Raw genomic sequence first — 25,637 nt, 5'->3', positions numbered from 1 at the left:
TTTAAGGGGCCCTACATTAAAGGAAGGCAGGTTAACAAGTCAAAGAGTAGAGAAACTTATCTTGTTTTAGAGTACATTTTCTACAGCTTTTGAAAATATTTTAAAAGGGGAAACCAAACCATACTATGGTCAAATAAGAAAAATAAGAAACTACTGTCAAAAGTAACTTCAGTCAGGCATGCTGGTGCACCCCTGTAGTCCCAGAAACTCAAGGAAGCTAAGGTGGGAGGATTGCTTGAGCCCAGGAGGTAGAGGCCTCAGTGAGCTATGATCATGCCACTGCACTCCAGCCTAGGCAAGAGAGGGAGACTTCATCTCTGAAAACAAAAAAAGTATTTAAGTTTTGCCTACTTTCTCAAAATGACCAAAACTAAAGTAATATTACATTCTTTAAAGCTTAACTATGTTGTTCCATTTGTTTTAGAAAAATTTAAATACCTAGATTTGATTAATACATTTGTAATTATGATTAAATATTTTTGCATAAAAATACTAAATATTATGCAATTTTTTTCATATTAGTTATGATTAACAGTAAAATATTTTCCAAATTTCCATCTTTCCTCACAAAACACTATTTTTTTTTAACATGGTAGTTAAATGCCTTGGTATCTTATAATGCTTTACAAGATAAATCTGACACTCCTTAGCTTAGCATCAAGGCTAGACAACGCAATTCCAAAATCAAGCTTTCTAGACTTATCTCCTCACCTCCACTCTCCCCGTCCTTCCTGCTCTCCTCAGAACAGCGATTTACATGCACATCTTGCCTCTGCCCACTCCATTGTGAAATCCGGTCTTACCCCTCCACCCACAGACTTCTTTCCAGTGAAGCATAGAAGGCTACATACATACAGGTTACAGGCCAGGTCCAGGACTGGCTTTGCCCCTACCTGAACAAAATAAAAATCTCCCTGGTTAAAACCAAAAGTTGATGTCACTTCGAAATTTCCTTTGTGCTTGATCTACCCTTTCAACAGCATATTGGTTAAGGGCACAAACTTTGAAGAGCTAGATTGTTATTTACCAGTTATACGCACTGAGGGAGGTGACTTAATCATTTTGAACCTCATCTGTAAAACAGGAATACCAGTACCCTCCTCACAGGACTGTGTGGATAAAGTGAGATGATTTATGTATTGGGTTACCAGTGCTTGGTAGAGAACAGGTACTCAATAAATTTACTTGAGTATCACTAGGCTTATGATAATGATGAATTCTTAGGAATTGCTAGTTTTTTTAAAAACTACAATGAAGTACCTGCCTCCTTCTGGTTCTTCTAAGCCAGCATATATGACACACTGCTTGGCCTCTTGTCCAGCATCTTCAACTGTCTGGGTGTTTGCCTTGTCTGCCTCAGTTTTAACTTTAACTGTGTGTGTCTCTGAATCTATTATCTGACTATCTGTTTACCTATTCTTGCCCAACGATTCCCAACTTCCTTCAGTACACTGTAGATTTTCCTTCTGGTCCTGGCTTCCATCATGCCTTTGCTTTACTACCTATGGCTCCTGTGATGACACTTGACTCCCATGCAACACATGGATTACAAAGCCTAAATCAAATTCACTCTTAGGGTCACTTAAATTCTATCTCTTCCATGAAGCCACCACTCTGAATCCTGTCTGGTCTATTTCAATGAAATTGTAAAGCTCAGGTTGTCTGCACCACTGTGTTGGAAATTTGACATATGCTTCATTAAACTTTGAGTCGCACGATTCACATGTTCATTCACTCAATGACTATATAGAAGGATGAGACTACTTCAACCAAGTCTCAATCTGTTAAAGACTTGTTAAAACAAATGCTAAACATCTTTTTAAAATATAGCTGCTATGAACTAACAAAGAACATTCTATATAGATTTGAGGGGTAGGGATACTCATCCATAAAATATACACACTTAATTGAAAACTGGGCAACTTTCATTATAAAGCCTCTGATTTGCCATATTTCTGTTGTAAGACATAATAATAAATGGAATCAATCTTCTGGATGACTTCTCCTATCCTCCTAAACAAAAAAAAAATTTAAGTATGGTTTAATATTTTTATACATATATCAGGTTTTTATTAATTTATATATATAATTACACCATACTTTAATTATATACATATATACACACACATATACATGATTTCTTTTATTGTCTTTACTGAGATATTTTGATACATAGTGTTAAGCTTTTATATGTTTTATGTATAACCAATCTTTTAGTAGGAATTATTAACAGCTTTGCAGATTTAAAAAAAAAAAAAGGTTTCTAAAAGCTTTTTTAAAGCAGAAAATGTCAGTCCCAGCAATCCATACTTCTCTGCTTAATACTTCCTTGGCAAGATCTGTCCATGCCAGTGCAGTCTGGGCTTCAGCAATCACAATGCCAGGAGCTTGTAGTGCACACAACATTCTCAGTTATACAAACAGGATTCATTTCCTTCATCCTCACAAATTAAGAGTTAAACTCTAAGTAGGTCTTTAACATTTTCTTTCTTAAGACTTCTCTGTTAAAGCTAATTAACTATAAATTAGGGCTTGAAAAACGTGAGTGGAAAACTAATTTTTATCAATAACTGAACCATACTAAGGGAAATATAAAGGGTTAAGCTAAGTTAGTCAAGGGTAAATCAACATTCTCTGTAACCCCATCCCATTAACCCAACTGGTTTACAAAAATAAAAGTGCGTTATTATTCAGCTATTTAATACAGTTGTGAATAAAAGTCATAGTAAAGAGGAAAAGAGGACTGCTGTATTTTTAGGCATGAAGAACACCAACTTAGATGACAGGTTTTCCAGTATTTTTGTATTTTTAAAGACAGAACTATATACATCTAAGAACTAAAGGCTTAAAAAAGAACCTTACAGAAAAAGAAACCTAGTGAACATATATAATTCTGAGTGATTTAGTTTTTTCAAAAATTTCTTTTGTTTTTGGGAGTAGAATCTCTCTCGCTTTTTTTTTTTTGAGATGAAGTCTGGCTCTGTCGCCCAGGCTGGAATGCAATGGCATAATCTCAGCTCACCACAACCTCTGCCTCCCAGGTTCAAACGATTCTCCTGCCTCAGCCTCCCGAGTAGCTGGGACTAAAGACTTGTGCCACCACACCCGGCTAATTTTTGTATTTTTAGCAGACATCGGGTTTCACTATGTTGGCCAGGCTGTTCTTAAACTCCTGACCTTGTGATCCGCCTGCCTCGGCCTCCCAAAGTGCTGGGATTACAGGCGTGAGCTACTGCACCCGGCCAGGAGGAGAATCATTTATAAAAACTTCCCTATAGAAATAGCTTCATAACATTTTTACTAACTGAAATAAAAAATAAATTATGAAAACTGGCATAACTAAAAAGCAACCATAATTTGTATAACAGAACATCAGGGCAGGTATTCTGTGGCTTACTATTTAGAGGAATTTACAAAACTAAAATTAACAATGGTATTTAGGTTTTTTACTCCTCAATCCCTCTTGGTGATAAGACTGGAAGTTTCTTAGAGTAAAATGTTCATTGGGTGAGAAGAAAATAACACAACTACGGATATATGCCATTCTAACATTTATTCTATATATGGATTTTTAAAATAGGCACCTTAGACAAGGAAAGGGCACATCAGACAAAAGTACTTGATCCACAAGGAAATCTGCCAATGATGATAAATATTTAACCTTGATATGCACTTGATCAGTAATTCTGGCCCTAAACAAAATGATCAATTAGAATTATCTTCAACCTTAGCCTCAAGTCCTCATCTTCTCTCACACATTCAAAACATCACCTAAATAAAGGATCTGTAATATTTACAAAAAAGATAATATTCACAAAAAAGGTAAATCTCCCATAATTGCCAAAAATAGCAGTCCTGAGGGTATTTAAAATGTGAGTTTTCAGTGTCTTAATCTAAAGGAATAAAGCTTAAACCAGAATTTCAGGGATCAGCCTTTGGATGAAAAAGTACTCTCCCCTAAAATGGTATTTCATAGCCAAGCCCAAATTTAAGAAATGGAATTAAATAACAGCCTGTCTAGGGCACGTTAAACATTTTACCTTTTGAAACCAAATCAACTATGTTCTTGGTTTTAGTAAGACACAGGTTTCTTTATGGTTGGCCATAGCTACCAAGCAAGTAATGATTTTTAACCATGTTGCAAAGGGGCAGAGAATGGGCTTGGAGCCTTGAGGGACCAGGAGGAGACAGTATAATGAGACCTAAAGGGAGAAGGAAGGATGTACGGAAAATGGAGCCTTTAAGGGCTGATGGTTTTCACCAACCTTTGAGGGTCAGTTAGGTGACTCATTACTCACTTGAAAATTAAAAAATGGATAGAAATATGGAAAATTTTTTTTAATGCTGTAACTATTTAAATGTATTCTTCTAAACTAACGGCCTACAGAGAAAGAAAGCCTTCATGTGGGCAAACTTTAGGGCACTACCCTCCTCCAAAAATAAAAGCCATTTAGAAAATGAAAGAACAGTAAGAACACAATAATAAATGATGGAGATCTGTTTGTGGTTCTAGATATATATTCCCAAATAGGTTTAACAAAAAACATTTTACTGCCTTTAAAAAGAATCTACAAAAAGAATCAAGAATATGAAGTAAAGAAGAGAAAACTATCCCCTTATATCACTTCCACCTAGTGGGGAGGGAACAATAGGGCAGAATTGATTCTCTCTTCAAAAGAACTTTTCTTTGTTAAGGAACCCTAGTGATTGCTTTGCCCTGGTTCCTCTCAACTCCTTATCTTCTTCTACACTGTTCTCTATAATATGAGAACTCCAGCCTTTGCTTCTACCGCTCTTAGATGCTACTATACCTACAGGAAGGCTAAGCCATAATTGGCTTAGTAGCAGAGGAAGAAAAACTCAAAAAGGCCCAAATATAACTTTCTGCTTCTAGTCCCATTCTGCATAGCCAGTGATTTCACATGTGTACTCTGGAATCACAGAGGCTTGAGCTGAAATCTTGGTTCCATCATTTATTAGACATACGCATTTGGGAAAGTTCCTTAACTTCTGTGCACTTCTTACTACCTCCTCATCTATAAAATGCGGATAGTAATGACTCCTGCCTTTCACAATTAATGTGAGGACGAAATGAGATATTTAACAAAGTTTTCTGGTACTTAGTAAATTCTAAATAAACATTAACAACCCATTATACTCTGCTTAAATCCAAGATTCCCCACGGTCTAGTGCAGTTGATTACAGAATTGTGACCAGCACTTAAAAAAAAAAATTCATAACACACACACACACACACACACACACACAAAATATCATAGTGCAATAAAGGTAAGTACTGTTTCAAAAATATTTTTTTCAGATACACACCCACCCACACACATATATTCTTAACTTAGCCTCATGTAGCTTTTCTGTGACACCTTCCCTAAGTAACTTTCACAGCACATGTGTCTCTTCTTCAGGGCACAATAGTATCTTCAGAATTTTGTATAAAATTCTAGAACACTTAACTGTACTGTGCTTGTTTATATGTGTGTTTTTCCATGTCCATTTTCCCACAAGAACGGAAACTGCAAAGAAACTGCCTTATGTTATCTATTTCTGGTGCTTGAAAAACACTGGATGCTCAATAAATTTTTGTTGAATGAATGAGTAAAATATCAAACCCTAATAGGTATTAAGAACACACAAAAATAATCACTTTCATTTTTATCTGATCAGGTTTTATTGTTATACAGGAATTTAAATTTAGCTATAAGTCACACAAAATCTATAAATTTTTTCTCCCATAGTGCATAGTATAGCCCCTTCTAACACAGATGAATACGTTTACTTAAAAAACTGAAATGAGTAATGTGCAAAATATAAAAGTAGTACATCCAAGCATACAGACGTGTTGCACAGTTAAAGTTTTATTGTTTTATTTATTTGTTTATTTATTTTATTTTTTTTGAGACGGAGTTTCGCTTTTATTGCCCAGGCTGGAGTGCAATGGCGCGATCTCGGCTCACCTGCCTCCCAGGTTCAAGCGATTCTCCTGCCTCAGCCCCCCGAATAGCTGGGATTACAGGCACGTGCCACCACGCCCGGCTAATTTTGTATTTTTAGTAGAGATGGGGTTTCTTCCATGTTGGTCAGGCTGGTATCGAACTCCTGACCTCAGGTGATCCACCCGCCTCTGCCTCCCAAAGTGCTGAGATTACAGGCATGAGCCACCGCGCCTGGCCTGGCTGAAGTTTTATTTAAGCAGATCAGACACATTCATGCTTCTTTTTAGGGGCAAAGAAAATTGAAAAAAAAGTTATCGGACAGAAAACGTTGCTTCTATATGACAAACTGTCCTTTCATAAACACTGCAGGTTCCATGAGAACACATCTAAATAACAACACTGGGCAGGTACTTGCTTGAGTACTTTTAAAACAGAAAAATATGAATATTTCCAATATTCTCATATTATCACAATTCTCAATTCTATTCAAATGCAAAATTCAAAGTTATACAAATTTACCAACTCTGCTTTTATTCCATCGCAAAAAGCAAAACACTGGAAATCAATTCTAAAGAAACACTTTTCAACATGCTTAGATGCAACAAAGGTTAAGCCGACAGACTATTAAATCAAAGTTACTCATAAAAGCTGGTTTTACCACTGGCAAAAATAGATGCAAATAAATATTTTCTCTAAAATGAGACTTAGGTTTTTAAGGTATGTGTTCCTTTATAATGATCTTCTAGAATATTTAATTTCTAAATCATTAATAACTTGACTGAGAAATTGGCAATTCTCAACTTTTTAAGATTACATGTTTACTGATAGGGTAAGGTATATACATGAAATGCAAAGAAACAGAATGAATTGTACTGCTGCTTCAGTAGTCAGGAATTCGCTTCCTACCTCAGACTAATTAATGATAACTTAAAGCTTAGTAAACACCTAAGGAAACAGCAATTTCAGAAAATCTTCCTTTTGTGACTTTAAACATGTATTTTAGGTTATTATGCAACTCTATTTCAAAGTAATTTCTTAGGCTTGGACATTAAAGTTAAGTCTTAACAGTTAACATTGATTTATTGAAGGGATAAAAAAGATAACCTGTGATTTATAGTCTACACCAATGGAAATGGCAGCAAGTCACTGCCACTTATTAAAAATTCTTCCCTCCATCTGAAATAATCATTTTAATGAACCTAGTAAGGGTGGTTAACACTCACCAGTATGAATCTTCTCATGTCTCTGTAGCAGGTACTTCTGTATGAAACGCATGTCACATTGACTACATTGAAATGGTTTTTCGCCTTAAAATAATTTCACATCCAGAAATTAGTTACTGAATAAAACAACGGTTTTTAGTTACTGTTTCTGAGGAAAGAAAAATCTTAGATGCCTAAATTTTGGAAAATTACAAAATAGCCATACAATTTTTTGATGTTATTAACAGAATTTTATTTCCTCTCCATTTTTTCCCCAGGATTTAAAAATTCATATTCTCACAATCACATAAAAATGAGATTAAATTTGATCTATATATTCAAGGGGGGAAAGGAAATAAATAAAACAATTTAAAATTAAATTTTAAAATCATGGGGTAAGAAAGAACTCTACAGGTTCTCACGTGTCTTAAACATCTTTTCTTTCTTTTTATTTGGAAGAAGGTGTGCCCATCCTGTTTTCTCCCTAGTTAACCATCCATTTATGCCCTTTTACATATTTTCTTCAGAACCTTCAGAACTTTCTAAACATCCCTTTTTCAAAAGATCTTGTCTCTTCAAACTTTCTCTCTCTGCTGGGGCTTTTCCTTTTAAGGAAAGTATTCTCTGGCCTGTTCTATGCTGAGAAACCTTGTTTCAGTCCTGAAACACTTCTACCTTAGTACTTTCTCTCCTTCCCTTTCACTACACCTCCTTAAAAGAAAAGTCCACTCTAAGTCTCAAATTCTTCACTGCCCACTTGTGGTTTAACCCTTATACTCTGCTTTCTGAAATGCTACTTGTGATCTCCTTGCTATTTATTCCAAAGATTTTTTTCTCGGTTCTCTAACCTCTATCCTCCCTAGGGCACTGGCACTGTTGGTCAGACCCCGCTTGGAATTCTAGCTTCTTCCAGCTTCCGGCACACTATTTTCCTAATTCATCAAATCTCCCTTATAACTGTTTTTATTCCTCATTTCATCTTACACGTCTAGTTTGTTTACTCAAAGGTCTGCCATCTTTAATACTGTTCTCTACAACTTCATTATCTTAGCTATCATTTATTTATATTTGATTTCCAAATCCATGTTTTAAACTCTGCCTGGATATTTTGCATACACAAAAAATGAACATTGACAAACAGGCTTTTAATAATACATTCTCTAATCATTTTTCTAGCTAAATGGAGCACATTAAGCCAAACAGGTGTCCAATTAAGACTATTTAATTAATTTTACACATCCATGCTAATTGTTTTCTTACTCAACATTTTTTCCTGGTTTCCTTCTGACATTCCGGCCTACAAAATCTCCGATTTGGAATGCCAGATTAGCTGTGGTCTTAGGAATGAATGACGTTTACACGAAGATGAAAATAACAAAGATAATAACTTTAATGGCCACAAGCCCATTTCAATTCGAGAAATACCTGTATGAATGAAGACATGTCTCTGTAAGTGATAGTTCGTTCTAAAGGCAGCATTGCAGTGCTCACAAACGTGAGATTTAGGGGTTTTCAAACCAAGTGATCCATCCTCATTTATTGTAAGGATCTAGTTAAAAAAAAAAAGGCAAAAACAAAAGAAATAAGTTTTAAAAACGTAATTAAATAGTAATTTTTAAAAAAGATAATGCAAACAACGGTCACCAGAGATTATGAAATATTTTGTTTTTAAATAATCTTGAAAAGACTATTAGAATAATGTTATTAACTGTAAGAAAGTACAATGTGACTCAGAATGAGCAAAAATCACTAATAAAACCTTGGAAGCTGGTTAAGTAAGATCTCATCACAGCCTTCTCCTCTATAATGCTGATGCGTGATGGAGTTCCTAAGTGTTCAGTTAGGGTGAGCACAGGTATATTTTCAATTTCAAATTCTCATATATGCAGGAAAAAAGCCTTTAGACATGATCTAAATATCAATCAGTATGGGACTAATTAAATAAATCATGGAAAATGAATACAATTTAATATTATGTGGTTGTAAAAATGACAAAGCTTTCTAATACTTATATGAAAAGGTGTCAGGATTTGTTAAGTTAAAAAAAGGCAAAGTTTAGAAGTGTTTTGCTAATTTTGCAAAGTTTAGTGTATAGTTTTGCTAACTTTTGTACATAAAAGGTACATACAGGAATATATATTTGTATAGGCATAAAAACTACTTGAGAAGGATATATATATATAGAAGTATATATCCTTGATTGTGATGGCTGGGGAACTGTGCAGACAAGAGATAAAATGGGAGGGAGGTTTTACACTGTATACCTAACACATTTTTTTGAACCATGTAAGTGGTTACCTATCACTTAAAAAAAAAAAAAAAAAGAGAACACTAAGTTTTCAGGTTATAATATGTAGAATTTAGGGTCTGTTTCTAGACCCTAAAGGTTATTCTAGAACTACTAAATTATTGTTAAACATATTCCTAAGAATATTTGTCAAACAAATTACAAGTGGGTATGGGGTCCATGTGGGACATAAGTACTGAATAGGAAAATTATTTCTTAAAAAAAAATTTTTTTTTAAATAGAAGTGGGTAAAAGGAAGGAAGACAGGAGTCAAAGAAAGCAACCTTATATTTCTGCGCTTATTGAGATTAACAGTATCGTGAGTCTGGTCTAGATGGCACCAGAGAGAAACTCACCTTAGGCTGCATGTATTCCAATTTATCAACAACTTGTTCAATGTGAAACATTAAGCTGCCTCTTGGCCAGGCATGGTGGCTCAAGCCTGTAATCCCAGCACTTTGGGTGGCTGAGGTAGGTGGCTCACTTCAGCCCAGGAGTTCAAGACCAGCCTGGGCAAAATGACAAAACCCCATCTCCACAAAAATTAGCCAGGTGTGGTGGCACATCCCTGTACTCCTAGCTACTTGGGAAGCTGAGGATGGGAAGATCATTTGGGCCAGGAGGTCAAGGCTGCAGTGAGCCATCATCATCCCACTGCACTCCAGCCTGGGCAATAGAACAAAACCGGTCTCAAAGAAAAGAAAAAAAAAATTGCCTTTCATCAGACATGTGGAAGAGTGAAAATTATTCCTTTTTCATTATTGAGGAAAGCAAAAAAAAAAAAAAAAGAATATGATGTTGAAGCAGCAAAGAAAACCAGAAGATCTGATCAGGAGTATGGCCAGTGAGAGGGAAACAATGCTCTAGGTGCGGGCATGCAGAATGGGAGCTAAGGAACTGTCCAACATAGGTAGAGAAAACTGGGAAACAAAGAACTGTGGAAACTGATGAGGGCCTGCAAACACACAGCTATGACGCCTTCTCAAACCTAGAAAAGGGTAGTAGGTAAAGGAAAACGGCTTTAATCTTTAAAACATTTTTACTTTAAATTCAAGAAGACAGTTTAGCTTATACTATATGTAAATCAGTAGTAATTATTATGCAAATTATACAGGGCATTTGGATTCTGGGCAAACAGCCAATGTGGTCAACAATGCTTCAAAGTCTATGCACCAAAGTCATGGAAGGGAAACATTTGGCAGGAGAATGGAAGTGGGTGTCACAGCTTCCTGAGGAAGAGTCAAAGAGAGTGGAACGCTTCATCTCTGGGCCAGTCAGTTTTAAATTTTTTCAACCCTCCAAGTCACATAATAATAAGCAAGTTAAGACTGTGCAAAAGGAAAACACACAAAATCTTTTAAAATATGACTCAAAATATTTTTGACATAAAACAAACAAAAAGATGTTAAATACTTTTATAAAAACAAGACAGCAGCAGGTATTTTTTTCATGTATGTTGATAACAAATAAGAAAATCCAACTGCCAAAAAACATGGCACTTCAATAGCTTTCTGTGGCATAGCAACTGCAAGGAAAGGCTTTGTAAGGAACAAATCTGGCCCAAGTTGCTTAATGTGAAACGGATGTAATCCTTGACTGTACAAAGTCCTTTTATGAAGAGTTGAGGAGTTCTCGGTCATTGTTTTCTGGTACTGCTGCCTTTCATTGTAGATTCAAGCCTTAATTCAAGGTGAATTTTGTGGATGAAACAGCTACCACTGCCTTGTGGATAAACACACAGGAAAATATAGCTTTTTTTAAGTTCAAAGACAGAAAGACCAAATTCTTGGACATTTTATATTTTCCTTTCTTTCTTTAGGCCAGAGTAACAAACATCTTGGTTTAAAGGACACAACTCATCTTGACTCAGATGAGCATCAATGGCCCTTTCAATTTGTAGCCTGTTTTAAATATATCCAAATGATTTTTATTCCCCCTTATAATCTCAGTGTCCAAAATGGTATCTGGAGCATAGTGGAGACTCTATTCCTATCAACGGACCTGGCTGCCTGCTGTTCATATCAAATACTCCTCCTAGGTTACCACTTTATTGTTTTTTAAATGTGTTGCTAAAAGCAAAACTTTACTTTTCAATTTTTTAGTCTTCAGATAACTGAGTAGTGAGAGAAGCAGGTAGGCAAAGAATAAAATCCCTTAGCAGAACAAAACTAGCACATTAATGCAGGCAAAATTTTCTTCCCTGGTATTGACTTGCCTTCTTTTCTTGCTCACACCTTTTCAAGACCTTTAATGTAGAATGTGATCTACCAGCTAAGTGTGTTTGCCTTGGAGATTAGCAGTCTTACCTGCAACTGGTTCCATAAAATATTTTTGCTTTTCTTTTTCCCCCAACACATGAACACCATTACAATTAAAGAATTTTATGTTTAAAATGTTAAATTCTAAGATGCCTGCTATAGCATTTTCAGATGCTTTATCTTGCCTCTTGTCATTGCTACTTCAGGAGAAATATGGTATATTACATACACCAAGTAATCAGGGTTTAGCAAATGGAGAAATCAGTAATACTCTAATTCTCAACACACTAGATTTTTATTTCTTATGTATTCAGTAAATTTAAAACAAGATTTTATAGGAAAAAAATTGAGTATCAAATGGAATTTCTCAATCTGCTTTATTAATCTCATATTCATTGTGATATATTTTCTGTTTTAAGACAAATCCATTACCAGCCAGCTACCTAAATATACACATATGGTGAACGTTATCTTAAATAATATACCCATTTTCATTAGGCAAAGCCCTAAAGTCTGCCTATTCAAATTCAGAGATTTTTCACTCCATAAGGATCACTGCCACTGACTAAATGAAACCTGACACCCCTCACTGAGAAAAAGTTCTGTTTTCCTAAAAGGCAGACATGATTTTTCACATTCAAATGTGTACTACTAAAATTATTAAAGCATATTTTAAACTAAACACTGTAAGTTTTATCATATATTCCTGAATCAATCAAAATCAGCTTCTAAGCCACCAAAACTCAAAAGACAACTTAGATAAGAGAGTTTATATTTCTCACCTATTATGAGATGTTCTACTGCAACTGGGGATGGAGAATGACAGCTGTGACAATTGTCTTTACTCTCCAAATCCAATGAGAAATGGAAAATAGTGCAAGTCCAAAGATAATACAAATAACAGTCACCCTGAGTAATACCCATCACGGCAACTTGACTGTCCTGGTCATCCTTATTAACCCACTCTAACACTGTCACTTTCTTTTATTCATCGAGTTTTTTTATTGTTTCTCAGTACTAGATTTTTTCTCATCACCAAATTGCATTTTTAAATGGCAATTCACTGTATCATAACCATGGTACAACAACTATGTTAAGCAAAATGACCCTGGGTTTTAGAAAAGGCTGTTTCTTCCCTGTTTCCTGAATATTAGGCAAAGAAGTAGGTGATATTTTCTAAAGAAAGATTTACATCAGATTTTTTTTCAAAGTTAGGGTTCAGTTCTATGGAAAAACAATTTGCCCAAAACACACAATTTCCTGGGAAAATTAGATAAATAAAACTCTATTATTTTGCCAATCTTCTTCCTTCATTTTCTTACTATTCCATACTTCCTGTTTTCATCCTCAAGTCTTATAATCAGTTCATCTTTAAAGCTACTTCTTCCTAAATCAAGGTAACATGTAGAAGAAAGCATGACAAATGTCTGGTACATCTACTTCTCTGTTTCTTTTCATTAAATTTTCCTTATTTTACATAATTCAATCTTAAATCTTTTTTATACCAAAATCCAAAATCTTTTCTGGGAACCAACAATATATAATAAATTGTTGGGAAAGGATTCTCTATACAGTTTATAATCTATTTGATGTGTGAAAAGTACTCTTCCTCAGTTCAGCATAACTTTGAATAATCAATTTTTATTCAGATCACCTAAAGTGTTACAACAAACAACCCAGTTCCTTTCTTCTGATGAGAGATCCTGGCACATAACAGGCACTCAAATTATTTGTTGAATAAATGAAAAGAAGAGATATATTTCAGAATAAAAAGATGTAATTAAAAATATCCTCTCTCTTAGTTACTAAGGAGCTTGAAAAGACCTATATAATATATACAACATGGGATTTAGATAATATTGTTACATTTTACTGAAAAAAATTCTTAGAATTCATTAATGTTAACCCAACAATCCTCCTAAAACCCTTCTGAGATGGAAAATGTTACCTTCTAATTCACGTAACAAGTGAATACCAAAGTCCAGTAGTAATACCTCATTTATTCAGAAACTTCTAGTGTCAAGATTTGAGGTTTTCAAGCTTAAGAGTATAACAATCACCAAAAACAGACTCAAAGGGGCAAAGGAAAGTGATGTTAAGTGGCCACCCAGATATACAGCAATGTAAAAATGAATAGCATGTCACCAAGGAATGAGAAGTGAAGTGATAATAAGCAGTATAACACTTTAAGTCTAACAGTGAGGATTTTCAGGGTCAGGTGGGTGGGGGAGAGCCCTAAAATCTCTGTTCTAGAGGGCTTCAACTGCAATACACGATTTTTAAAAATGTTTATGTCAGCTTCAAGACATTAAACACTGAATTACGTTCAAATACACTATATTTAAAAGGAAAACAACACGTTAAAGATTTCCCAAAAAATGGTGAAAATAAAATGAAATTTGATATTTAAAAGGTGTAAGCTTCTATTATGTAGAAAACTTACTTTCATAAAACAGCTAATTCCACAACAGATGCAAATAGCTTGACCTAGATGATGTTTCCTAGCTCAGTTACCCTCTTTATCAGGCATCCTGCCAAGTGTATTTAGGCAGCTTTCAAGTATTAAAACCTACCTTAAGATGACCAGGCTTTCCCACTGCATTTAAGTTTTCCAAAAAAAAAAAAAAACTCAGCTTTGCCATATGAGAAAGATTCAGAAGGCAATTATTGCTTAAAATCCATGACAGCTAAAAGATGACATAACAACACAGTACTTCACAAAACTTACCATAAAGGGAGCCATAGTTACATGGATGTTTATAAGCTCTGATATTTTTACTAAAACTGTATCACATTAGTTATATTTCTTGTGCAGGTCCCCAATCTAATACTACACAATGGTGACACAAACTCAAAATATTCAAAATGGCAAGATTTTAAGATTTGGAAAAGGTGCTGGGGGATAGTGGAGTCCTCTAGGCATAATAAATCATAATTCTTTGAGGAACTTAAAACTGTTTTTAAGGGATTTGTAACAAGTAACACTTATTGATTTACAAACATGGGTGAGTTTCTCTTTCTCTTCATACCAAAGAGCAGAACAAATTACTTTAACAAAATTCTGAAGCATAAATTTTTATACACACTCTTGAGAAAATGTAAAATTACTCACTGATTATACCTTAAAGTTCTAAGACTCCAGACACAAAAAACCCATTCATCTGGAGATGGCAGACGAGTGGTTAAAAACAGTTCACAACCATTCCCTGTCCCATTACATGTAACATGCCAGGATAATTGAAAAATAATTGTTTGTTCTTTATTAAAACAAACACAGGGTTCCACAATGTTGCCCAGGATGGTCTTGAACTCCTGGGGTCAAGCAATTCTTCCGTCTCAGACTCCCAAAGTGCTAGGATTACAAGTGTGAGCCACTGTACCTGGCCTGTCTGTTATTCTTACACCTCTGTCTTCTGTATATTGTTTCTAGTCACTTCATCTTTCTAAGAATTTCTCTAAAGGGCTTCCTTAAAACATTCTCTTATATATACTATACTTAGAACAGGACAACTCTGTCATCTGGCCACTATAGGTATATAAATACTTAAATAATACCTTTAGAAATATTCTAAAATGATACATTATAAATGAGTTTTATCTCAAATTAGACAAGCAAAATAGCTTAAAGTCTGTAAATACCTATCTATATTTACAAATACCTAGAACATATCACCAAAAACAGAGTCCAACACCCAATAAGAAGATAATAATCTGGGTTTTAGTCAGAATTTCAAGAAGAGAGCACATTTGAAATAGACACCCCATAGATCAGCAATGAATCCAAAGTAACAATCAATCACTATCACAAACGATTTTAGAAATAATTTTGTACACAAAACCTGGTATTATTCTATATTTGAAGAACTTGATTTGTTCATTAATGTAAAGAACCCCCAAAAATGATATAAATTACTGAGAAAAACATTAAAACCCCAAGAAAAGAAGTGGAGGGAGAGGGAAGAAAAGAAGGGAGAATTTCACAAAACATGAAATATAAAATGCCAACAAAAATTTTAGAAGTTTAGTGTGACCAGAAACTAAAGAAATTCAAATTTAAACTATAATGAGGCTCCCATCTTAAGCAAAGTCACTCAAGACCAGTGAGAATGCAGACAGATACACCTCAGGTTCACTGCAGGTAGAAATGTAACTAGTATAACATTTCTGAAAAGAGTAACATTATCAAGAAATCTTTCTAAAAGTTCACACCCTTTGATCAATAGTGCACAAAGATACATACTCAAACATTTTAAGTGCAGCATGATTTAAAACAGAAACAAAAGGACTACAACTTTCAAACAACATGATAATGTCCAATAAAGCAATAATTAAATATAACATGATCTATCAAAAAATAGATTATGTAGCTAATAAAAGGATTACAAAAAACATTAAAAATTTAAAGCACAAAAATTGCTTACATACACTTTAAGTGTTAAAAATCAGCTAATTAAATCTATATTATACCTACATATCTATCCACACACATTTGAAAAAAAGATAGAAAGGGAATATGGCAGAAAATCCAAGTAGTTATCTCAAGGAAATGTAACTATGGGTTATTTTAGTCTCTATGTTTTTCAAAATTTGCTATCGCAGACATACTTATATATCCCCCAAATAGTGGTATGCTGGCAAATATTTAACCACCAGCTAAGGAATCAGGGGGTAGAGAAGCATTTGCTGATTTCTGGGGTGTAAATACTCCCACCATAGCTAATTATAAGCTACCAATCGTTTTGGCAACTAGTTTGCAAATGAAAACTTGCAAGCCAGCTCGAGCTGGCTCCAACACTCCAATAAGTCCAAAAGTATAAAAACCATAAATAATAATGATGATTATGATTTCAAAACACAAATTTTTAAAAAGCCATCAAAAAAATCTATTACAGTACGATCTTCTTTAAAAGGACTTTCTCACCACGAGGGAAGAAAAAAATAAGACTTAACTATAAAAATGCAAATATACTGCGGAGAGTTCAGAGAATTTCTAGGAATACCAAAAATGCTGCATACATTCAGCTATCACTATACTAAAGAGAAAAAAGCAGGCCAGGAGTGGTGGCTCATGCCTGTAATCCCAGTACTTTGGGAGGTTGAGGTGGGAGGACTGCTTGAGACCAGGAGTTGGACACTACCCTGGCCAACATAGGAAGACCCCATTTCTGTAAGAAATTCAAAAATTTGCCAGGCATGGCGGCACATGCCTGTGGTCCCAGCTACTTAGGAAGCTGAGGCAGGAGGATCCCTTGGGACTGGGAGTCTAAGGCTGCAGTGAGCCATGATCATGCCACTGCACTCCAGCCTGGGTTACTTGCTGATTTACTAATCCATTCATTAACCCATAAAATATTTATTGAGGATCTATTATGTCTCCTATTCCAGGCTCTTAGGATACAGCTGTGAACAAAATGAAGTCCCTGCCCTCATGAAGTTTATATCCTATTAACAGGGATCCTATACCTTTTCCTGATGAATAACTGGTATTACATTTTCCTGAAACCTTCATATAAAGATAAGGAAAACTAACACAAATGAGAAGAAAGGGCAATGCATGCCATCTGTTAGAGATATGGAAAAAGAAAAGTTCATTTTTAGACAAGTCAGGAACCTGGTGAAAGAGAAGCAGAAAAATTGAAAGCAAGGCCCACCATGCAGTCATGCACCCCTTCCTACTAAACCACACAAGAATTTTACATCTGCCTTCGGGTCCAGCCGGGTTCTTGCCTATAGAATTAACCAACAGTTGGAATTAAGGGGCTGTGATTACCACCTTAATATATTGTCTTACTTTTGCAGGAGAACGTTGTTTCCGCTTCTTCTTTTTCTGTAAGTCTACTGGCTCTCTGATTTGTTTTTTGTCTCTCATCAGTTGCTCAGATACATCAGTAAAAGTAATTTCCTGCTTTACACTTATCTGTTTAAAAAAAGAAAAGCCAATTTTAGACATAGAAAGTTCATTGTGACAAAAGGCCATTTTATGTTTAATCCTTTGCTAAACCCACATATAGGTAGGTGCTCCCAGAATGATGATCTGTGTGTGTGTGCGCTAACTATATACTGTGCTATAGAATTCATCAACAGGCAGTGAGTAATAAGAATTGAGAGTACATAAATTGAGGGATAAACAATTTTTTTTTTAAATCTACCTGAGAAAAAAGATTAAAGACGTCCTGGGAAAAGATGATCATAAGACCAAGCAGAAGTCAGGAAATCGTAACATCAATTTCATTCCCACATTTAAGGAAACTGATACTTAAAAGCACAAAAAAAAGGTTAAATTCCAAAAATCAAAACACAATACTGAATGGGCTCTGTATTTATAAAATATCAAGTAAATCACACAAAATTCTAAAAGATAATTTATCAAAAGAAGGACAAATTAACAATGAAAATCTAATCATCATCATGCTCAACATTTTTGTCATATGACTCAAGATCTTAGCCAGTACTTTCCTGGGCTCTACAACAAACCATTATCAAATATGTGTTTACAGAAGCAAGTATAATTTTAGGCCACTACACTGTACAAGACGTGATACTAACTACATAATAGAGAAATACTAGAAGAAACATTAAGATTTCAACAGTGTTCTTCAATTTTCAGATCTCAATTCTCAGAGTTACTTGTCCTTAAAGAAAGAAAAGAAAAACCAAGGTTCTAAGATCACTAACGGTACTGTCGTCACTTCTCATCAGATTTGATGGTGTTCAGTCATCCCCTCCTCACTGCTACATTTTCAATCTATCCTTGAAGTTAAACAAGAACCTTAAAACTAAGAAACTTTCAACTCAGGCTATAAAATACACTAAAGATCCTTGAGAATAATTCAGTAAGAACAATATGCTAATGGCTACATTTTCAATAACCATACTAAAAAGCATGATGCAAAAGATGATCAACATCTTACAGATTCACAGTGTAAAGGTGGAAAACAGCTGTGTATAAGAGGTTCACAAAAAAAATGTAACCTAAGCCAGGAATCTCAGACTGACAAAATAAAAAGTGGAAGTTCTCATGAATTCCTGAAATGCAGGCCATGGGAGAATCACAAATCAAGAACCTTGGCACAAAAACATTATGCAAATGATAATTTATTTAGCTAGTAATTCTACCAAGTTACAGAAGGGTGCAGTGACCACTCTTCTGGCTTCGTTGGTATCAATTATTTTGAATACGAAATAGGATGGTAAAATCACCACCTACAAGACTTGGGAATACAGACCTCTTGTCACCTCTGAAGTGATATTTACTGAAAAACAATTACTGGGAATGGGTATGAGACAAGAAAAGATAACAGACTATGTAAGCAGCTGTGGAATTTTTCTGCCCTATTTTGAAAGAGTACCAAAAAGTAGTGCAAACATTTCTGTCAGCATGTAAATTCCAAATAAACTATGGAAATGTAGCAAGCGGCAATAAAAAAGAGGAACTCTTTAGCAAGTGTCAAGAGTGTAAGATAAATTCATAAATAAGTTCTGCTGTTAACTGCCATTCACAAACCAAAGAAGAGTCTTTATATGCAAACAGTAAAAAAGATTAATACATATATCTGAACCTGTTATTTCCACATATATGGAAAGTGATTATACGAATACTATGATTTTCACCTAGTCCCATTAGTACCCTCATGCCTATTTGCAGGCCTGAATTTCAATGCTGTTCTTATTACCAGTCCAGAAATGCCACCACCACTACCATCCACCACCACCCTACCTGCCCTTCTTCAGATTTGCCTAAACTCAGACATTTCTCCTGAAACTCTAAGGCCCCTGCTCATCCACTGAGCCAATCTCCCTCTGGGCTTCCCACTTTGAAACTACAGAAGCTACCAGACATGATTTCCTTTTCACATCTCCCTTCTATACTCATCTAACCTCTTCCCCAAGTTAAGACAGAAGTAGAGACCTATAGCGTCATGCTTCCTCTCCTCTTACCACTCCCTATGCTGGTTCTTTCTTGCAAGTTCTAAAACATCTCTTAATTACCCTATTTCTCATTTTCAATCTTTCCCTCTTTATTCTCCTGACTTTAAACATAAAGAGTCCTCCCTATACTGAAAATATCCTTCCTTTGATTCTAATCGTTAACTCAACTCCAGAATGACTTGCTTTATCAAGACTTATTTCTCACCCCAAAATAAAGTCTTACTTTTATATTTAACTATTTAGTGTACATGTATACTGTCTTAATATTTTAAAATAAGATACTCTTTATTGGTATTTCTTATAACAGCTGTCATTCATTTTCTCATTCAATGGCTATTAAGTGCCTGCTCTGTCAGGCTAAAATACTATAACAAAAACATTTACTGAGATTGTAATATGTGCAAAGTGCCATTCTACATACATTCTAGATACTACATTCTAAATATGAGATTTCCTTTTCAAAGATCTTAAAATGTAGATGCAGAGTTCTGATGCATTAACAAAAAAAAAAGCAAAAAAACAAAAAAAAAAAAAAAAACAAAACAAAACAAAAAAAAAACACCTAATACAGCACATGTCATACTCAAACTGAACGGAACAGAGAATAAGGGTAGAAATTCAAAGGGAGAAATAAAGACAATGTGAAATGACTGCATCAGATTTTAGGGACAAAACAACAGATGATGACAGCTGCAAGTTTATCACATATATCCCCCGTTTTAATTTTTTCTTGCAAATTTGCTACTCTTCTCAACTTCATCTAGTCTCAATAAGTGATGTAACAAATAGAAATGTAACTAAAATAATGTTGCCAGACATAATATTATGAATAAGTATTTCACTACAGTTGCAAATTTTGGTCTACCCTCTCTCCCCACCTTCCAAACAAGATGACTGACTCCTTGGAATCATTTTAGACTCTTCCTTCTCTTCATTCCCAACATCCTGCACCCATACCCAGTGACATCCACTTCCCTCCAATTAACCATACAACCTCACTGACTTAGAGCATTATCATCTCCCAATGTATTCTTCTACAAATAAATTAATATAAAACTATTTCCTTATCATTTCCTCAGTGAGGAATTGGCAACAGACTGTTGCCTATAGTATCCATTATCAGCTCCCCAGCTCAACTTTCAAAATTCTATATCATCTACTTTACAGAAAAGACCTAAGGTACTTGGCAGAAGGATATGACCTTACCCTCACTCCTCTCCATTTCTGGAGTCACATGTTCCTATCAATTTTCAATTTCAAAGTTTGGTATTCTCACTCATCGTCCAACCCACTGGAATAAAATGAAGGTGGTCTTTCTGTTTTCTCCTATACTCTACTACTGATTCCATTCCCACCCATTTCCATGGCTCTGCTGTTTCACTATCTATTTTACAGTTTCCCTGACACTACTGGCTACTTCTTCTCTTCTTAAAAGCACACTGAAATTTCCCCTATAAGTTCTTGTGGACCAAAATTTTTCCAGCTACTATCTTCCTTCTTTTGGCCAAACATTTTGAAAGAATAATCTGTAGTCAGCATAGAGATAAAATTGTGCCCAAATTTAGAGAAATGGTTGTTCTGAGAGTAAAAGTAGTACACACAGCCGTATAAAAAAAGATGTGTTTAACTATCACTAGAAGGAACCTGTTCAAAATACTGCCTAGGCAACACCCAAGTTGAATCAAGGTGACTAAAAGTATAACAGGTTTAAATATAAAAGGAAAGGTATGACACAATTAACGGTACTGTAAATGTACTGTCTAAAGAATGTCAGCAATATGCGGGTATTCATGGAGTCCAGAAAAGGAGAAATTTAAGATTAAGTTTAACTTGCATGTATATTTCCAGGATAGAACTGCAAGAACAGTTTGATGTAACCAGACAACAGGAAGACTTCAAATTCCAAGCTCACAAAGCCACAGAACAGGACAGGGAGGTGAAGCAGTACACTGATGGACAGGCCTGTGTGAATCATGAACTATATCTGTCCCGTTTGCCTGATCCATGACCGCATGCAAAATTTTGAAAGGAGCTACATTTGTCAGGCGAAAGTCCATAGCTATCCTTTGATTTTGAAAAGGTTCAGAGAGCCACAGTTGGAAACAAATATTCTGGTCTATATACCTATTACATTTCTCACTATAAATGTAAATTCTGGTTACGAGATCACCATCTTACAGTTTATATAATTAAAAATGAACTAGATGAACTGATCAAATCAAGTTACCTTACCTGAATCAGTGCTGACCATCCCTATCCTACTTGGAAATTCTAGTCTTCCAAGTTCCATAAAATCACCTAATTTAAGTTCTCTCCTTTTCTTCATAGCAGTTCTTCTGGATCCATCCTTCCAGTAATATGTGCCTGTATTTTGTAACAGTTTCAGTAAATTTACATCAGTGGTTCTTAACTCTTTATGTTTAAAGTCGGGAGAATAAAAAAGGAAAGACTGAAAATGAGAAAAAGGTCAGGGTAATCAAGAGATGTTTTAGAACTTGCAAAAAACAGTCAGCGTAGTGGGGGACTCCTGAAAGTCCCTTATACCCTTTCAGGTCATTCATGACATCAAAACTACTTTCACAATAGTATCAGATTTTTAAAACTCTCTTTCTCTCAAAAGTATACAGTGGTATTTTACAGAGGCTAATTAAAATGTGATATCACCACAGACTGAATATATGTCACCACAGATATGCGTTATATCCAGTTATATTAAGTCAGATAATAAAGAGATATCAAAAAATGTAAAACAATTTCCCTCTTCTCACTAAATTTTTTGTTTTGGAAAACAGTTATTTTTTATTTACAAATGTTACATGCTAACGTAGTGAGTTTTATTGTGACAAATTAATACATAAAACTCTAAATTTCTCAACTTTAATTTCAAATATGGTAAATACTGATACATATAACCAACATAAGCAAAAGCTCTTAGGAGTTCTCAGCACTTTTTAAGAGTATAAAGGGACCCCAAGACCAGAATATTTGAGAGCTGCTAATTACAGCTTAACTATACAATCCCTTTCTCTCCTACACTCAACCTCTTTTAATACAGATGCCTGGGCCCCACCAATATAAAGAAATTACTATAGATGTTGTGTGTATGCGTGGCTTAGTAGACATACATGTATTTCCTAGCTTGTTTGCTGAGGTCACTAAAAAGCAACGACACCCAACACACCTAGCACCCAGAACTTGGTTTCTAAATGCTATTATCCAAATAAAAAAGAACCAGAGTCCTCTGAGAAGTGGTTGAGCCCAGAGCTGAGTCAGGGAAAAGTATAAGATTACCTTAGAGATCATAATGTCAGAAGCTAAAGTATTCAAAAACGGATCAGAGGATGTCAAAAGGACATAAGACCCAGACTAAAAGAGCTCCTAATGGCCAAAGATGGAGTGATCTGAGCAAGAAGGTAAGCAACAACAGTACTAGATTATAAACCACAGAATAAAATGAATATCCACAGATACAAAATGAAATAGTAAAAACAACAAATAAACGGAGGAAATGGGACAGCTACAAGGAACATCAATATAGAAGGAATGAAGAAAAGACAAAAATCACAATTAGGTAAACATCATGGTAATAACCATCACAGGCAAGGTCCCCACCAATAGATGCTAAAGTTAGTGGGCAAAATTTTGAGAAACAGGATATTTAAATGGTCTCAAAGTATCTCCTCCAAGGTATCTGTCAATTAGAAAGAAAAACATAGTAATTTTACAGTGGGGAAACCCAGCAGATAATCACAGTAAAGAAGGATCAAGGTTACTATCACCAGTTTTAAGACCTATCCACATTATGTGCCCCTGATATGATGCACTGAGGGGGACACAACATCACTTCTGTGGGGATGTCAAAAGTACAGAGCATCAATCTAACCATGAGAAAACACCAGAGAAGCTCAAATTAAGAAACAGCCTACAAGACAACTGACCAACATTCATCAAAGTATAAAGGTCACAAAAGACGAAGAAAAGTCTGCATTCAACTGAAACACATTGGAGGTGGCTAAAAAAATAGGATAACTCAATGAAATGTGGGTCCTGAATTGAATCCTCAAACAGAAAAAGGGCATTTGGAGGGAAACATAAAATTCAAACAAGGTCTGTAGTTTAACAGTATTTCACCAATGGTAAATTCCTGGTCTTGAAAACTGTACCATATGGTTGCATAAGTTTTAACATTAGGGGAAGCTGGGTGAAAGGTTCATGCAAACTCTACTATTTCTGCAACTTTAAGTATAAAATTATTTCAAAATGAAAAGTTAAACTAGACTCTGATTTTTCTAACTACAAAAATACTCAGCATTTACATGGCATTTTTATGAGTTTGTGATTCTGCCTCCTCAGCATAAACTAAGATTTATCAGACATTTACTATGCACCATGCACTGTCCTAAGTGCTGAAGACATAAATACAATACACGGGGAAGACATGGTCTCCAGCCTGTATAGTCTATAGCACTGAATCCTACAGTAACACTATGTTAAGAATTTTCATTAAAAAAAATAGAAAACTAAGGCCCAGGAAGGCAGAGTTACTTGCCTTAAAGCACATTAATTAAGACAGAAAGACAAAATTTAAACCAAAGTCTTCTGAATCCAGTGACTAAGATCCTAACGATTGTGATCTGTGAATTCTTTCTTATCCTCATGTTACCAATAAACAAACTAAAATTTCAGGGAGGTGTCTCACCCAAGTTATTAAGTTGTAAAACTAGGACTTAAGATCAAACACCTTTCAGTCCAGGACTGCTTTTCAATAAATCTAAATTATTCAAACTTATTGAAAAATGCTTTTTATACAAACATACTGTATTTTTCCATGTATGAACTATAGTTTGGTTGCTTCCAAAATAAGAAAAAAACTTCTAGTGGTTTTAGAACATGTAGTGATTATTACTAAAGGAAAACAAAATGTTAAAAAAAAAAAAAATAGGCCAGGCACGGAGGCTCATGCCTGTAATCCCAGCACTCTGGGAGGCCGAGGTGGGTAGATCACTAGCTGAGGAATTCAAGACCAGCTGACTAAGATGGTGAAACCCCACCTCTACTAAAACTACAAAACTTAGCTGAGCGCAGTGGCAGACACCTATAATCCTAGCGGCTTGGGAGGCTGAGGCAGGAGAATCACTTGAACCTGGGCGGCAGAGGTTGCAGTGAGCTGGGATCGTGCCACAGCACTCCAGCCTGGGCGACAGAGTGAAACTCTGTCTCAAAAAAAAAAAAAAAAAGACAAAATGCCAAGAATATTTAGATGAAACAGAAGACTTGGGTTTCAAAACTGTCTCTTCCAATTACTAGCCAGGTGAACCTGGCTTCCAGTGGTAATAAGGCAAAACAAGAAAAGCACAGGCTTGGGAATTCAAAGAAATAAAATCCAGTTTCAAATAGTAACACTAATAGTGTGTGACACTGAACAACTAAAACTGAATCACGCCGAACTTTGCTTACCTGTAACCTAGAGGGGAAAATCTCATAGGATTTTTACAGAGTTAAATAAGATAACTCTGTAAAGTACTAACTACGGTACAGAGCAGTATGAAATAGTTCTTGATGCCTCTTAGTATCATAATAAACTCATCTGTTAATTGGTAGTAGTAATAAAATCCATCTTACATCAGAAAATCAAATGAGATTACATGAAAAACACCTTGAAAACCTTAAAGCACTAGATGAATATATAGTTATTAATTATCATACAATTAATAGGTGTGTAACTGCTTGGATACACAAAGGATTAGCAATTTCTATAAAATATCTCTACTTGGATATCTTGGTATCTAAAACTCAATATGCCTAAAAAATAATCTTTCCTTTCACGTTAGATCCTCCTTCTAAATTCCCTGTCTTTCAATATATTATCCCAGTATCCTATCTAAAGATTCTTTTTTTTTATTTGTTTATTTTTTTTATTTTTATTTTTTGAGACGGAGTCTCGCTCTGTCGCCCGGGCTGGAGCGCAGTGGCTGGATCTCAGCTCACTGCAAGCTCCGCCTCCTGGGTT

General features: G+C 35.2%; 1 protein-coding gene across 5 annotated transcripts in view; it reads right to left on the bottom strand.

Annotated features, from left to right (window-relative positions):
• ZNF148 (zinc finger protein 148) overlaps positions 1 to 25,637 on the bottom strand; it is a 144,664-nt gene that overhangs the window by 37,628 nt on the left and 81,399 nt on the right. For 4 of the 5 annotated variants that reach the window (XM_011950763.1, XM_011950764.1, XM_011950766.1 and 1 more), the window contains 3 exons: positions 17,490 to 17,615; positions 8,579 to 8,702; positions 7,175 to 7,258 (listed from right to left, as the gene is read on the bottom strand). In XM_011950763.1, the coding sequence (XP_011806153.1) occupies positions 7,175 to 7,258; positions 8,579 to 8,702; positions 17,490 to 17,615 (334 nt within the window). Of the gene's footprint in view, positions 1 to 7,174; positions 7,259 to 8,578; positions 8,703 to 17,489; positions 17,616 to 21,859; positions 22,188 to 25,637 lie in introns of those variants that run through there. The other variant, XM_011950767.1, reaches the window with a different exon arrangement.

The sequence above is a fragment of the Colobus angolensis genome, unplaced genomic scaffold (assembly GCF_000951035.1).
Source record: "Colobus angolensis palliatus isolate OR3802 unplaced genomic scaffold, Cang.pa_1.0 Scaffold31, whole genome shotgun sequence".
Taxonomy (NCBI): Eukaryota; Metazoa; Chordata; class Mammalia; order Primates; family Cercopithecidae; genus Colobus; species Colobus angolensis.
This window is presented reverse-complemented; position numbering and strand designations above follow the sequence as displayed.